This window comes from Polypterus senegalus, chromosome 11 (genome assembly GCF_016835505.1).
Source record: "Polypterus senegalus isolate Bchr_013 chromosome 11, ASM1683550v1, whole genome shotgun sequence".
Taxonomy (NCBI): domain Eukaryota; kingdom Metazoa; phylum Chordata; class Cladistia; order Polypteriformes; family Polypteridae; genus Polypterus; species Polypterus senegalus.
Genome location: NC_053164.1, coordinates 15795580 through 15810902, shown reverse-complemented (window position 1 = coordinate 15810902; position 15323 = coordinate 15795580). Strand labels below are relative to the sequence as shown.

Below are 15323 nucleotides of genomic sequence, written 5' to 3'. Positions count from 1 at the left end.
AATGTGTGCTCATACAGTGGGATGCAAAAGTTTGGGCAACCTTGTTAATAGTCATTATTTTCCTGTATAAATCGTTGGTTGTTACGATAAAAAATGTCAGTTAAATATATCATATAGGAGACACACACAGTGATATTTGAGAAGTGAAATGAAGTTTATTGGATTTACAGAAAGTGTGTAATAATTGTTCAAACAAAATCAGGCAGGTGCATAAATTTGGGCACCGTTGTCATTTTATTGATTCCCAAACTTTTAGAACTAATTATTGGAACTCAAATTGGCTTGGTAAGCTCAGTGACCCCTGACCTACATACACAGGTGAATCCGAGTATTTAAGGGGGTCCATTGTAAGTTTCCCTCCTCCTTTAATTTTCTCTGAAGAGTAGCAACATGGGGGTCACAAAACAACTCTCAAATGATCTGAAGACAAAGATTGTTCACCATCATGGTTTAGGGGAAGGATACAGAAAGCTGTCCCAGAGATTGAAGCTGTCTGTTTCCACAGTTAGGAACATATTGAGGAAATGGAAGACCACAGGCTCAGTTCAAGTTAAGGCTCGAAGTGGCAGACCAAGAAAGATTTCGGATAGACAGAAGTGACGAATGGTGAGAACAGTCAGAGTCAACCCACAGACCAGCACCAAAGACCTACAACATCATCTTGCAGCAGATGGAGTCACTGTGCATCGTTCAACCATTCAGCGCACTTTACACAAGGAGATGCTGTATGCGAGAGTGATGCAGAGGAAGCACAAACAGAGCCGCTTGAGGTCTGCTCAAACACATTTGGACAAGCCAGCTTCATTTTGGAATAAGGTGCTGTGGACTGATGAAACTAAAAGTGAGTTATTTGAGCATAACAAGGGATGTTATGCATGGAGGAAAAAGAACACAGCATTCCAAGAAAAACACCTTCTACCTCCAGTAAAATATGGTGGTGGTTCCATCATGCTGTGGGGCTGTGTGGCCAGTGCAGGGACTGGGAATCTTGTCAAAGTTGAGGGACGCATGGATTCCACTCAGTATCAGCAGATTCTGGAGACCAATGTCCAGGAATAAGTGACAAAGCTGAAGCTGCGCCGGGGCTGGATCTTTCAACAAGACAACAACCCGAAACACTGCTCAAAATCCACTAAGGCATTCATGCAGAGGAACAAGTACAACGTTCTGGAATGGCCATCTCAGTCCCCAGACCTGAATAGAATTGAAAATCTGTGGTGTGAGTTAAAGAGAGCTGTCCATGCTCGGAAGCCATCAAACCTGAATGAACTAGAGATGTTTTGTAAAGAGGAATGGTCCAAAATACCTTCAACCACAATCCAGACTCTCATTGGAACCTACAGGAAGCGTTTAGAGGCTGTAATTTCTGCAAAAGGCGGATCTACTAAATATTGATTTCATTTCTTTTTTGTGGTGCCCAAATTTATGCACCTGCCTGATTTTGTTTGAACAATTAGTGCACGCTTTCTGTAAATCCAATAAACTTCATTTCACTTCTCAAATATCACTGTGTGTCTCCTATATGATATATTTAACTGACATTTGTTATCGTAACAACCAACGATTTATACAGGAAAATAATGACTATTAACAAGGTTGCCCAAACTTTTGCATCCCACTGTATCATAAGATTGCTTTTTTGTAAACAGCACGTGCTTTTCACCGATTACATTTTGTTTTGTTATTTTTACATAACCTACAGAGAAAGAATCACACTGAGTGGCAGCGACTTAGTGAAGAGAACACATTAGAGTTTTATTGTATTTTATACACATAATTACAAATCTGCATAAAACTGATTCCTGTTGTGATTTAGTTTTGCTGCTAGCTCATTTGGATAGTAAATGGTTCTATCTTGTACTTTAGGCCAAGGATTCTGTTCCTGCCATCCTGCCAGATGTGAGCAACACTTTGGCACCACAAGTAACAGGCCTGTCTCCTTCTCTCTTCACTCTGCACACCTCAGACTAGAAATATAACAGCAGGGCAGGTCGCTTGCAGAACTTCTCAGATGATTCTGCACTTATGGTGTGTATTGATAAAGGGAAGATGAGGCAGAGGAGAGGAGAGGAGTCAGGGGGAGAAATGTCTGCAACTTAACATCAGAAAAATCAAGGAACTGGTTATTGCCTTTCACAACACCAAACAGCCTCCATGTCCAGTCCCTGTTCAAAGAGTGGACATGGAGGTGGTCCACACCTACAAGTACTTTGGGGCCCTCATTAATAACAGGTTGGACTGGTCTCAGAACACAGAGGAACTGTATAACAAGGAGCAGAGCAGGCTGTTGTTCCTTAGGACACTGGAGTCCTTTAATGTGGGAAGTGACATCCTTCACACCTTCTGCGACTTGTAAAGTTTGGGGACAAAGACACACTTGTCCTCAATTTCCCCGTCTACTCCACAGTTTAAAATTACAAATCAAAGAATTCAGACATTATGATTAGAGTTCACATAGCAGAGTTTCATTTAGGGGGATTTGCATACATTTCTATCACATAACACTTTTTCTACATGCCCCATACTCCAATTTCAGGGAACCATAATGTTAGAACACAGCAATGGCAGGTCTATTATTTAGTCCTTTGTCGCATATCCCTCTGGTGCAATGACTACTTGAAGTCTGCAATTCATAGACATCAGCACGTGCTGAGGGTCTTCTCTGGTGGTCCTCTGCTAAGCCTCTAATGCAGTCATCTTCAGCTCCTGCTTGTTTTGGGGACTTTGCCCCTTCAGTTTTTTCTTCAGCATATGGACGGCCTGCTCAATTAGATTTAAATCAGGTGACTGGCTTGTCCATTCAGGAATTTTCCATTTTTAAGCTTTTAAAAGCTCCTGTGTTGCCTTAGCAGAATGTTTGGATCATTAACTTGTGTAGGATGAAGCGCCGTCTACTGAGTTTGGAGGCATTGGCTGGAACTTAAGCAGATCAGTTCTTGCTGCCAGGTGGTGCTAAAATGCAAACACCAAAAAACTCTGTGTGAATCTACGAATGGTTGAAATGTTTCTACACACCTCAGAATTCATTGTGCCACTGCCGTCAGTAGGTCTACCATCAATGAAGAGAAGTGTGCCAGGACCTGTGGCAGTCATACATGCCCAAGCCATAACACCCTCACCGCCATGTTTAACAGATGAGCTAGTCTGCTTTGGATCTTGGGGATTTCCTTTTGGTCTCCACACTTTGCTTTTGCCATCAGACTGATGCAGGTTCACCTTTGTCTCGTCCGTCCACAGGACCTTTTCCCAGAATTCTACAGGCTCTTTTAACTCCTTTTTCTCAAACTGTAGTCTGGTCATCCTGTTTCTGTGGTTCTCATCTTGCAGTGTGTCCTCTGTATTTCTGTTCATGAAGTCTTCTGCTGATAGTCGTCTCCGACATGTCCACATCTCCCTCCAGAAGACTGTGTATGATCTGCCAGAGAGGTGTTTGTTGCTTTTTCTTGACCACAGTGAGGATTCTTCTGTCATCAGCAGTGGAGGTCTTCCTTGGCCCACCAGTCCCTTTGTGATTACTGAGCTCAGCAGTGTGTTCTTTCTTCTTCATGATATTCCTGACAGATGATTTCAGTCATCCTCAGGTTTTATTGATGTCTCTAATGGTTTTATTCTTAGCCTCATGATGGCGTCTTTGACTTTCATTGGCACAGCTCTTGTCTTCATGTTGAACAATGGCAACTACAGACGCCAAAGGGTAAAAATGAGCCAAGGTATCTCATGATGCTATGAAACCCACCTGAGGAATCACAGACACCTGTGACGCCCATTGTCATAAACATAGTGCCCTAAAATGAGGTGACCATTTAGAAAAAAGTGTTGCCATTTCTAACCGTTGTGACCGAAATATATGCAAGTCCCCTTAAATGAAAGTCTGCAATGTGCACTTTAATCAGGATGTCTGAATTGTTTGATTTGTAATTTTAAGCTCAAGGAAAAAGTTGTCCCCAACATATTAAAAGCAAGTTTATTGTTGATGCACACAACAAATTCATTTCAATTTATCCTTATATATAATTTGAAACTACACTCACCTAAAGGATTGTTAGGAACACCATACTAATACGGTGTTTGACCCCCTTTAGACTTCAGAACTGCCTTAATTCTACGTGGCATTGATTCAACAAGGTGCTGAAAGCATTCTTTAGAAATGTTGGCCCATATTGATAGGATAGCATCTTGCAGTTGATGGAGATTTGTGGGATGCACATCCAGGGCACGAAGCTCCCGTTCCACCACATCCCAAAGATGCTCTATTGGGTTGAGATCTGGGACCTCATGTATAACGCCGTGCGTAGAACTCGCACTATAACATGGCGTAAGCACAAAAGCCGAAATGTGTTTACCCACAGAAAAATCCAGATGCAGGAATCTGTGCGTACTCCAACTTCCACGTTCTTCCACTACATAAATCCCGACCAGCGTGAAAACTAACGCTCGTGCACGCGCATTATGTAACGCCCCAAATCCTCCCAGAATTACACCTATTTGAATATGCAAATCAATATAAATCGCCCTTAAGCGCAGCCTTCTATGAAAAGACAATGGGAAAAGCACGGGGAAAATATAAGAATTTCAGCAAATACCAAGTGGAGGCAAAGGAAAAACATACTATTTGTTCAAATAAACCGTGGTATAATCAACAAAAGGAAGTTGATCGAGTGACATAGCGTGTTGGAGAAACTTGAAAGCTCACATTCACAAAATCGCACAGTGCCGGAAATAAAAAAGAACTCACATATCAAAGTTGCTGTGAAAAGAAGAGTTGTAGCCCACTGTCTGAGTGTCATATGAAAGCTTATTAGGGTACAGAGAAAAAAGGCACACGGTGGGGAAAAAGCACAAAATGTCAACTTCAATCTCAACATTTCCACTTTAATCACGTAGTTTATTTTGTCATTTAGTAGAACATTATAAACTTCATCTTAAAATCGTTTAATTAACCAGTTTCTCAAATCACATCGTAATTAAAGTAGCACGTTAAATGCTTTGTTTTGTATTTGATCTTCTACTCGTATGTGATCTATGTGTGTGAATCACTACTTGCTTCTTAAACTGGCTCTCTTCCTCCAACTGGACACAGAGTCCATGACATTCGTGATATTACAGCTCTCTGAATAACTAAAATACTGAGATGTATACGTGATGTCATTTTCATGATGATAGGAGCTAAAGCACGTTATTAAACATGTGTTTCATGAGCCTCATGCTAATGACAAGCATTTATCTTTTGTCGAAATTTGTCGCTGCATTTTTAGCTGTGTTGTTATTTTCTCTTTCTGTTTTATATTCAAAATAAATTGGCGTGGCCGCCCCAAGAGTCCTTTCTTTTCTTTCCCCAAGTAACCGATTGCCACACAATCAGCTCTGTAATAGACGTTAAGCCATCTGTAAGCTTAGCGCCGATTCTTCAAAACGTTTAAGGAACATTGAAATATCTTCGTAGTACATGTTTAATTATTCTATCCTTCACGACACTCCCAGTGAAGAATATAGATTATTTAAATGAAGTTAAAGTTTTATGTGTATAATTTAACAAACATATTTTGCTTCATTTCACCTTAAAAATGATATCGTCATCATATGTAAATACGCGCTTTATAAAGTGGCTCAGGTTGTGCGATATTATAACTGTAGTGCAAGTTTACAGTGGGGTGATTGTACTTATAAGTACAAACAGTTCTACAAGGAGCAATTGATTGAGTGCATTTAAAGTTCTTGGGATGAAACTGTTTCTGAACCGCGAGGTCCGTACAGGAAAGGCTTTAAAACATTTTGCTGTGTCTGAGACAGCGTGTCCTTGAAGCTGTATACTGATAATTCTCTTTCCGATCAGCTGCTGCTGTGATTCACACTCAGATACAGTGATATAAATACTCCGAGTCGTGCAGTGAGAGTAATATGGAAAAAGATGATCCGCTGTGGCAACTCCTAACGGGAGGAGCTGAAAGAAGAAGAAAAAGAAGAAGAAGGAGAAGTGAGAAGTAATGCTAAAGCAGTTATGGTATTTGGAATACTATGGCTGTTCCCTGGACCATTATATTGTTACGAGTTAATTACAATCAGATGCATTACACTAATAAACAATATGCGGTTAGTTTCTGTGTATTTATAAAGCTGCGTCATGAAAATAAGGTGTAACCACACTGGAACAGTAGCACTGCTTTGACGCTGGGTGCCGCCAGTTTGCAAAACCGAGCGGAGAACTTGCGTACGACAAGGTATGAGGTACCGTGGAAAAGTGCGTGGCTTTATGCCAAGTGTAGGTTTTATAAATCGCAATTTGAACGTGGAAAAGTTCTTACGCAACATTTCTGTGCGTACGCACCGTTTATACATGAGGCCCCTGGTGACTGTGGGGGCCATTTTAGTACAGTGAACTCATTGTCATGTTCAAGAAACCAATTTGAAATGATTCGAGCTTTGTGACATGGTGCATTATCCTGCTGGAAGTAGCCATCAGAGGATGGGTACATGGTGGTCATGAAGGGATGGACATGGTCAGAAACAATGCTCAGGTAGCCCGTGGCATTTAAACGATGCCCAATTGGCACTAAGGGGCCCAAAGTGTGCCAAGAAAACATCCCCCACACCATTAAACCACCACCACCAGCCTGCACAGTGGTAACAAGGCATGATGGATCCATGTTCTCATTCTGTTTACGCCAAATTCTGACTCTACCATTTGAATGTCTCAACAGAAATCGAGACTCATCAGACCAGGCAACATTTTTCCAGTCTTCAACTGTCCAATTTTGGTGAGCTTGTGCAAATTGTAGCCTCTTTTTCCTATTTGTAGTGGAGATGAGTGGTACCCGGTGGGGTCTTTTGCTCTTGTAGCCCATCTGCCTCAAGGTTGTGCGTGTTGTGACTTCACAAATGCTTTGCTGCATACCTCGGTTGTAACGAGTGGTTATTTCAGTCAAAGTTGCTCTTCTATCAGCTTGAATCAGTCGGCCCATTCATTCTCCTCTGACCTCTAGCATCAACAAGGCATTTTCGCCCCACAGGACTGCCGCATACTGGATGTTTTTACCTTTTGCACCATTCTTTGTAAACCCTAGAAATGGTTGTGCCTGAAAATCCCAGTAACTGAGCAGATTGTGAAATACTCAGACCGGCCCGTCTGGCACCAACAACCATGCCACGCTCAAAATTGCTTAAATCCCCTTTCTTTCCCATTCTGACATTCAGTTTGGAGTTCAGGAGATTGTCTTGACCAGGACCACACCCCTAAATGCATTGAAGCAACTGTCATGTGATTGGCTGATTAGATAATTGCAGTAATGAGAAATTGAACAGGTGTTCCTAATAATCCTTTAGGTGAGTGTATCTGTATGTATAGTGTTCACGTCAGTACCCTGCATTTATGGTGTTCGTGTCAATACCTCGACTCAATACAAGTTTGAACCATGCAATGGGACTCTGCCTCTGTAGTTAGAACACAACGTGGCAAACGCAGACGCAGTATTGCATGATTGGCTAAGAATGTTCAAATGCTCTGGACGGCCGAGTATAGTAAGTCGGTGTTGGTTCGAGCAGATAATTATAAGTTCGGTTGGTTTTTGGAACGTTGGTTTGGTGAGGTGTACTTTCCAGGACTAACATCGTCGACTGACTTAAACCCTTCGACAGCTCCAGAACCGTAAGTAATTTAGAACGTATCGCCATTTGCTTGGTACGTTGAAATCTATCTTTGTGCAGTTGGGTTTTGGCATCCGTCCTACTGACATCTATTGGCAAACTGAGTAATGACGGCTGGGTATTAACAAGGGTCATTGTTTAAATCAGATCTAAAATGACCACGGCAACATAATTATTACTCCGACTCAGATTAGAGTCGTAAAATACGGTTTGTTTTGAAAAAAATCAAATGAGGTGCGCTGAAGAGCTGAGTTCAAGTCTCGCAGCTCAGTTTAAACAGGAAGCTCTTCATTACATCGGCCAAAAAGGTGTATTTTAAGCACAAATCAGTGCCATGATAACAAAATCATTTCGAGGACTTAAAAAAACAAATAATTCTTTGCAGAGAAAGTATGGATTTCACAAACGTAGACTCAGGCTCCCAGTCGCTAGTGTGATAGTAAGGTTATAACGTTCAAGTAATAAAGTTAAAATTAACCTGCTTAAGTTTTGAGCTGAGCTAAGCTGAGTTGAGTTGACTCCTTCATTTTGTCTCAACCCTCTTGTTATTACATCCCGTAGGTGCAGAATCATCAGAGAATGTGTGTGATAGATAGATAGATAGATAGATAGATAGATAGATAGATAGATAGATAGATAGATAGATAGATAGATAGATAGATATATAATAGATAGATAGATAGATAGATAGATAGATAGATAGATAGATAGATAGATAGAAAGGCATATATAGATAGATAGATAGATAGATAGATAGATAGATAGATAGATAGATAGATAGATAGATAGATACTTTATTAATCCCAAGGGGAAATTCACATAATCCAGCAGCAGTATACTGATACAAAGAAACAATATTAAATTAAATAATAATAAAAATGAAAAGAATTAAAATAAAATTAATGTTCGCATTTACTCCCCCGGGAGTCGCATAGTGTGGGGGAGGAACGATCTCCTCAGTCTGTCAGTGGAGCAGGACGGTGACAAAAGTCTGTCACTGAAGCTACTCCTCTGCCTGGAGATGACACTGTTCAGTGGATGCAGTGGATTCTTCATGATTGACAGGAGTTTGCTTAATGCCCGTCGCTCTGCCACAGATGTTAAACTGTCCAACTTTAATCCTACAATGGAGCCTGTCTTCTTAACAAGTTTGTCCAGGCGTGAGGCGTCTTTCATCTTTATGCTGCCACCCCAGCACACCACCGCGTAGAAGAGGGCACTCGCCACAACCGTCTGGTAGGACATCTGCAGCATCTTACTGCAGATGTTGAAGGATGCCAACCTTCTCAGAAAGTATAGACTGCTCTGACCTTTCTTACACAGAGCATCAGTATTGGCAGTCCAGTCCAATTTGTCATCCAGCTGCACTGCCAGATATTTAAAGGTCTGAACCCTCTGCACAGTCACCTCTGAATGTGTGTGTGACATGGCCTGGTGTTATATTTATAGCAGGAGGAGTACAGGGTGAACTTAAAAGGAGACGGGACGGTCCCTTGTGGTGCTCCAGTATGTTTGTATGCATGTGTGGTTCATGTATGGCTCTTTATTATGGTGCTGATTTTCTTATTTGGGTCCTCAGATTTAAACATTTAGGAACCCCTGATGTAGGTAATTTCCCATTCCCCTTCTTGTCTAGCTTACCTCATCAATGCAGGTATCAAGAACATACAGGAGCTGAAAGGTCACAACGAGGAGCAGAGACAGGGACGGTGTGCCATTCCTTTCGATGTCTGTCATCAAGAAAGAGACATTGACCAAACCCTAAGTGAAGAAAACAGTAAAGAGGCCTGTAAATGACTCAGCCATATCATATTATAGACTGCAGATCACATTAGGTTATTGCACAGATGCTATGGTCCAACTTGTAGGAAAATCAGCATGCAGAGCAGGATTAATTCATCAGGCAGCTATACATAGCGACATGTAGCCGAATACAAATAGGTATTAAATAATGTGGCATACGCAACGACACATTAGGCAACTGTTCCTCCATGAGGACGCTGTCCACAGAGGGTGTGATATGGACAGAAATATCCCTAAATGACCCAAAATGTCATATTCTTTGAAGGCAGGGTAGATGGACATCATTAGGTGATGGCAGCAATGTGTGGTCAGGCAAACCTTGTTTTGAAATACTGCAATATGAAAGTGTGCCAAACAAACTAGAATATTAGAACACTAGGCATTTCTTGTGCTCTGTTTGGTGCTTTGTGCTTAAACAGCCATTTTTGTGAAAACAAACCAAGCTTTGTCTTGTATTTTGATGGTGTTTTCCCCCTGTAGTGGGCAATTTTGGAAGTGTTTTTGGAACTGTGACTTTCCAAGCAATCTTCATAACACAATAGGGGATTTGGTGACAGGTGCTTTTTAGCACAAACTGGCTGCCCGGTCAGGAAACTCACAATCATCTCTGAGCCGTATCATGCCATCTGTATGGGATGGTATAATTAAGATGTAACCCATTGTGATACAAAGCAGGGCACCAGCAAGACCCGGACCCCCAACACAAGGACACACAGAATCCTGGGTTCAAATAATGGGTGGTTTATTCATCCAAAATACACAATACCTCAAGTTAACCAAAAGTTAACAAAAAGCACAGGTTTTTTCTCTCCTCAATCCAATGCTTCTCCACAGTTCCTTTCACCACCACACTGCCCTCCTCCTGCTAAGTGTTGCTCTATGTTCTCCCAGTTCTGACTCGCCTGGGTAAGGGAGTGCGGTCCCTTTTATTAAGGACCCTGGAGTACTCCTTGTGTCTGGGCCACTGCCCTGGTCATGTGAAAGTCCATTATAGCAGGAGGCTTGTCTTCCTGCAGCGCCCTTTTGTGGCACCCAGTGTCCTCAGCGAGGCTGCACTGTTGGACTACATCTCCCGGCATGCCCTGCTGGCCTCCTACTGGGCACTGATATCTGGGGCGGCTGCCATCTAGCATGCTGGGATAGCAGTGGGCTGTTCATCCGTCACTTCTGGTCTGATGCCTATCTGCCCGTTAGGAGTCTTCAATCCAGGTAAGGAACCATCCCCTCCTTTGGCAGGGATGCCCGTCAAGCTCATGTGGCATCTACACCAGATACGTCCAATTTCCTTATGCTCTTCCGTAAGGAAGGTTCAAGGATCAAAAGGCAATTAGCAGTGTTTGCTGATTTTCCTAATGTACTTGGGACAGTTGACTTTACACATGTTGCTATAAAGGCAACATTGAAGAATGAATTTGCTTTTGTAAACAGAAAGCACTAATATGTGATGCTCAAGTGTGTTTGACTAACGGTGTTGTGAGGGGGCCTGGCTGAACCCACAGTTCCTTCAATTTATCAAATAGTAGTGTGAGAAGGAGACTTCAGGATCATGTTGTGTGTGATGGTTGGCTTCTTGGTAACACCGCAATTGCCAGTTATGTCTTACGACACACAGGAAAGACTTTTTATAAACAAAATAGATACTAAAGCAATCATCATGATGCGTATTCATTAGGTTTTATTACCAACGCTGAAGGACATGTCAATTAACTGTGACATAATTAGTTGGAATGTGACTGACGCGGCACTAAAATATGCAATAAAATGCGATTTTCTGTTCATTTCATTGTCTTGCTGCCAGGAGGAGCTAAAATGCAAACACCAAAAAACTGGGTGTGAATCTACGAATGGTGGAAATTTACCATAATGTAAGGGCATGTTTGGGCTTTAAAAATCACCAACTCTAACATACAAAATGGCTTATACACGTTTCCGAGTGTAAGCACGTTTTATTCTGCATGAGAGCGCTGGATTCATGGCGTACATAGAATCCTTTATCCCATACTCTTTCTTCTTCAGTTTGGTAAGAACAAAAACAATCACAAAAATTTGGTAAACTCACCCATCCAATAAAGCCAATTCGCACCATGCAGAACTGCTTGATGTCTATTTTACCTATTCGAGGATCGATTTCCCGACCCAGAAAGAAGTCCTGCAGAAAATTACCTGTGAAAAAAAATCCATAACTTATTACTAAAGGTGTAAAGTGTTAAAATTTTAAAATTGAAGCAATTCTAAAATGCATATTGTAGTTTGATTTTGTAGAAGACACCTGACAAATATATATATATATATATATATATATATATATATATATATATATATATATGTGGAGGATGGCCAGCCTCCTTGCAGCATGGAGGTCCCCAGAAGACCAGCAGGGCATTATGGACCATGTAGTTTTTATGCACCGCCCTGCTGGATGCCATGGGGGCCACGAGAGGGAGCTGCAGGGAAGACCGAAGAGTTCTTTGTGCCCTATGACCCGGAAGTTCGGCATAGGAAGAGCGACAGGCTTCCGGGTTGAAAAAAAAAAGTACTATTTAACCTGACCCGGAAGGAATAAGGACTTGTGGACTGTTGGCTAGGAACACTTCTGGGTCAGGGAGTATAAAAGGACTGTGGGAGCTCCCAGACAGGGAGCTGAACTGGGTGGAAGGGTGGCAACGCGTCTGGGAGCTGGAGGATTGGTTTATTGTGTATTTGTGTTTAATATATGAGTATTGTGGAGGAGAGTGTGCTTTGTGCACTGTGGCATAAAAATAAAGTCAGCATTTGGACTTTTACCTGGTGTCTGGAGTCGTGGACAGGGGTTTAAGGGAGCGAGAGCGCCCCCTATCTACCACTATATATATATATATATATATATATATATATATATATACATCTTACTATATAAAAGCAGTCGAGTGTCCTTCCGTCCCGTGAGTGCTACGCAGGCGCTGAGTTTCACCTACGCCCGTCCATTTTGCAATGCACGATGGGATTTGTAGTTTCGTTTTTCCAGGTAAAAGATGATTTTCTACTCCAGACTGTGCGATATCTTCTTCTTCTTTCTTATTATATAAAAGCGGTCGGGATTGTCCTTCCGTCCCGTGAGTGGAAAGCGTAAGCGGTATTCCGCTTATCACAGACTTACTACTTGCAGCTTGCGGTACGAAGCGACATGATGTGAGCAGAGTTCTGGTGCTCCCATCGTTCTCTGGCTTTTGTGCGCGATGCGCTGGAAAAATAGAGAAAATGATGTCTCTGGAAATAATTAATGTTGAGGGAGTACAAATGCCTCACCGCGTAGTAAATATCAGGGGGGTTCAAAAGGGCGACCTCAATATAGAAAAAAGTTTAAATTTCATCACAAAAATAACAGAAACTACGAGTATTAAAGAAATAGCGCTCAAATGCAATATAACCAAATGAATGAGTTTGTATAAAATATCAAATTGATCTACATATTGAATTGCCTTAAGAAGTGGTCAACTTAAAAGTCGGTCGCCTTAAAAGGCGGGTCAGCCTAGTAAACATACATAATGTGAAGCCAACCCAAACACAGACAGGCACCCAGCACATGTTCATTTACAATTTAGTGCACTGTGGCGGGCGGCTGGAGGTGGTACCCAGCTGGGATGCCTGGAAGGACCAGGAGAAGGACTATGCTTACTCCGGACCACGAGAGAGCAGCTGGTTTGTATGGTGGCCATGGGAACAGAGCATGGAAGCTCAACCCTATAGGGGTCCGTGGTCACCGCCAGGTGGTGCCCAGATGCCTGAGAAGCCCTGGACGTCCAGAAAACCAGGGGCACCCGGAGTGCTTCCGGGTGCTAGTGTGGCACTTTCGCCACAGGAGGCACCTGGAGCACGTCCTGGTGGACTTAAAAGGGGTCGCCTACCTACATTAATCAGCTGGAGTTGGGTGGAAGAGGACGAAGGTCGGAGGAGAGGAGTGGAGGCGGTGAACGAAGGCCAGAGAGTGAAGAGGCCCGGACTGAGGGTGTGTGGTGCAGGGGCACCGGGTTGTGTGCACGCATGTAAAATTGCATAATAAACGTGTTGTGGTGTTGAAACCATCGGCGTCTGTCTGTCTGTGTTGGGGCTGGCGTCTGCAGCACATACACCAAGACACAATGCTCAAGGTCCAACAAGTTGTGGTAATTATACTTCAAAGACGTGTGATATTCTATATGGTGTTCCTGTGGTGTTATGGGTCGACAGCTCGTGGAGAAAAGGCCATTGATTTTAAATAAATAATCACCGCACCCGAGGCGGCTGAGGGGGCGTTGTTGCAGCAGCGGGGCAGTCGTCGATGTGGGCGTTTCTCACCGTGTGCACAGGTGAGGAACTGCCCACATTCGTGATTGCTCCCGTGGCTAATGCTGCAGCTGTGATGGCCCCTCACGTTTTTAAAAGAAGCGCAAGTCGGTTGGGGAGAGGGAGAGAGAATCGATCGGAGAGAAAGGAAAGGAGAGGACGGAGGTTACAGGGAGCGTGGAAGCAAGCGGTGCAGGAGAGACGGACACGCGGGCGTGTGGTGAGCGCGATCGGCGCTCGTGGGCAGCTGCGAGGAAGCTGGGTGTTGGGCCGACACCCAGGTGTTTGTAGATGTCGCTCGCTGGCGATCTGGTAGCGGGAGTGACAAGGTGAAAGCGACGGGCCGCAGAGAGGCCATGGAAAAGGCAGCGGAAGTCGGGAGACTTGGTGATGGAATCCCCAACGTGGGCGACCTGGCCGTTGAGGGTAATCAAGTCTCGGGGACTGGGATGAGTGCCAGACCGAAGCCAGGGATCGGGAGGTCTCCAGTCTCGAGCGTGTGATGTAGGAGGGCAGCTGCAGAGAGCGTCTTGCCTGCTGCTAAGCCCGTACGGGATAAGCAGGTGAGACGCATAACAGAAAAGAAGCACCAAGCTTATTTGTTGTTGTTTTTAAAGACAGCTTCCTGATCATTTTAACCTCTCGATTTTAAGGATTGTTTTTCTATTGAGTTTTAACCCCCACGTGTTCTTTTAATGGATTATTTATTTTATTGAAGATCTGCACTATTTATTGGAACACTGTTTTGTTTCGATTGTTTCTTTTAATAAAAGCACTTTTGCACTTTTTACCTTCCCCTTGCTTAGATGCTCAATTTGCCTCCATTGACTAGCTCACTCGGTTACATTATCGACGGTGTTGGGTTCATGTGCTTCCAATATCAAAGGGAGTGTGGAGCCTGAACCCACATCGTCACAGTTCCATAAGGCTCTATCCTGGGTCCGCTGCTCTTTCCGATTTACAAGCTTCCATTAGGTCAGAATATCTCGGGGCATAATGTGAGCTACCATAGCTATATACACACAACTGTACTTATCAATAGCGCCTGATGACCCCGACTCTCTTGATTCACTGACACAATGTCTTACTTGTGTTTCTGAATGGATGAGTAGTCATTTTCTCAAACTAAATAAAGAGAAAAAAGAAATTTTAGTGATTGGCAATAATGGATATAATGAGGTTATTAGAAATAAACGTGATGCATTAGGATTAAAAGTCAAGATGGAGGTAAAGAATTTAGGGGTAACTGTTGACTCTGACCTGAATTTTAAATTGCATATTAATCAGATCACTAGGACAGCATTTTTCCACTTAAGAAATATAGCAAAAGTTAGACCTCTTATATCATTGAAAGATGTTGAGAAATTAATTCACGCTTTTGTTTTCAATTGACTAGATTACTGTTACGCTCTCCTCTCAGGACCACCCAAACAAGACATTAATCGACTGCAACTCGTGCAGAATGGAGCTGCTAGAATCTTAACTAGAAAAAGAAAATCTGAGCACATTACTCCAGTTTTGATGTCACTACACTGGTTACCTGTGTCATTCAGGATTGGCTTTAAAATCCTGCTTAT

General features: G+C 42.8%; 1 protein-coding gene across 1 annotated transcript in view; it reads right to left on the bottom strand.

Annotated features, from left to right (window-relative positions):
• The window catches only part of si:ch1073-429i10.1 (delta(14)-sterol reductase TM7SF2), a 68648-nt gene that overhangs the window by 29484 nt on the left and 23841 nt on the right, over nucleotides 1–15323 (bottom strand). The window contains exons 7-8 of the mRNA XM_039768078.1: nucleotides 11504–11607; nucleotides 9283–9402 (exon numbers count right to left, since the gene is read on the bottom strand). Coding sequence (XP_039624012.1) covers nucleotides 9283–9402; nucleotides 11504–11607 — 224 coding nt within the window. The remainder of the gene's footprint in view (nucleotides 1–9282; nucleotides 9403–11503; nucleotides 11608–15323) is intronic.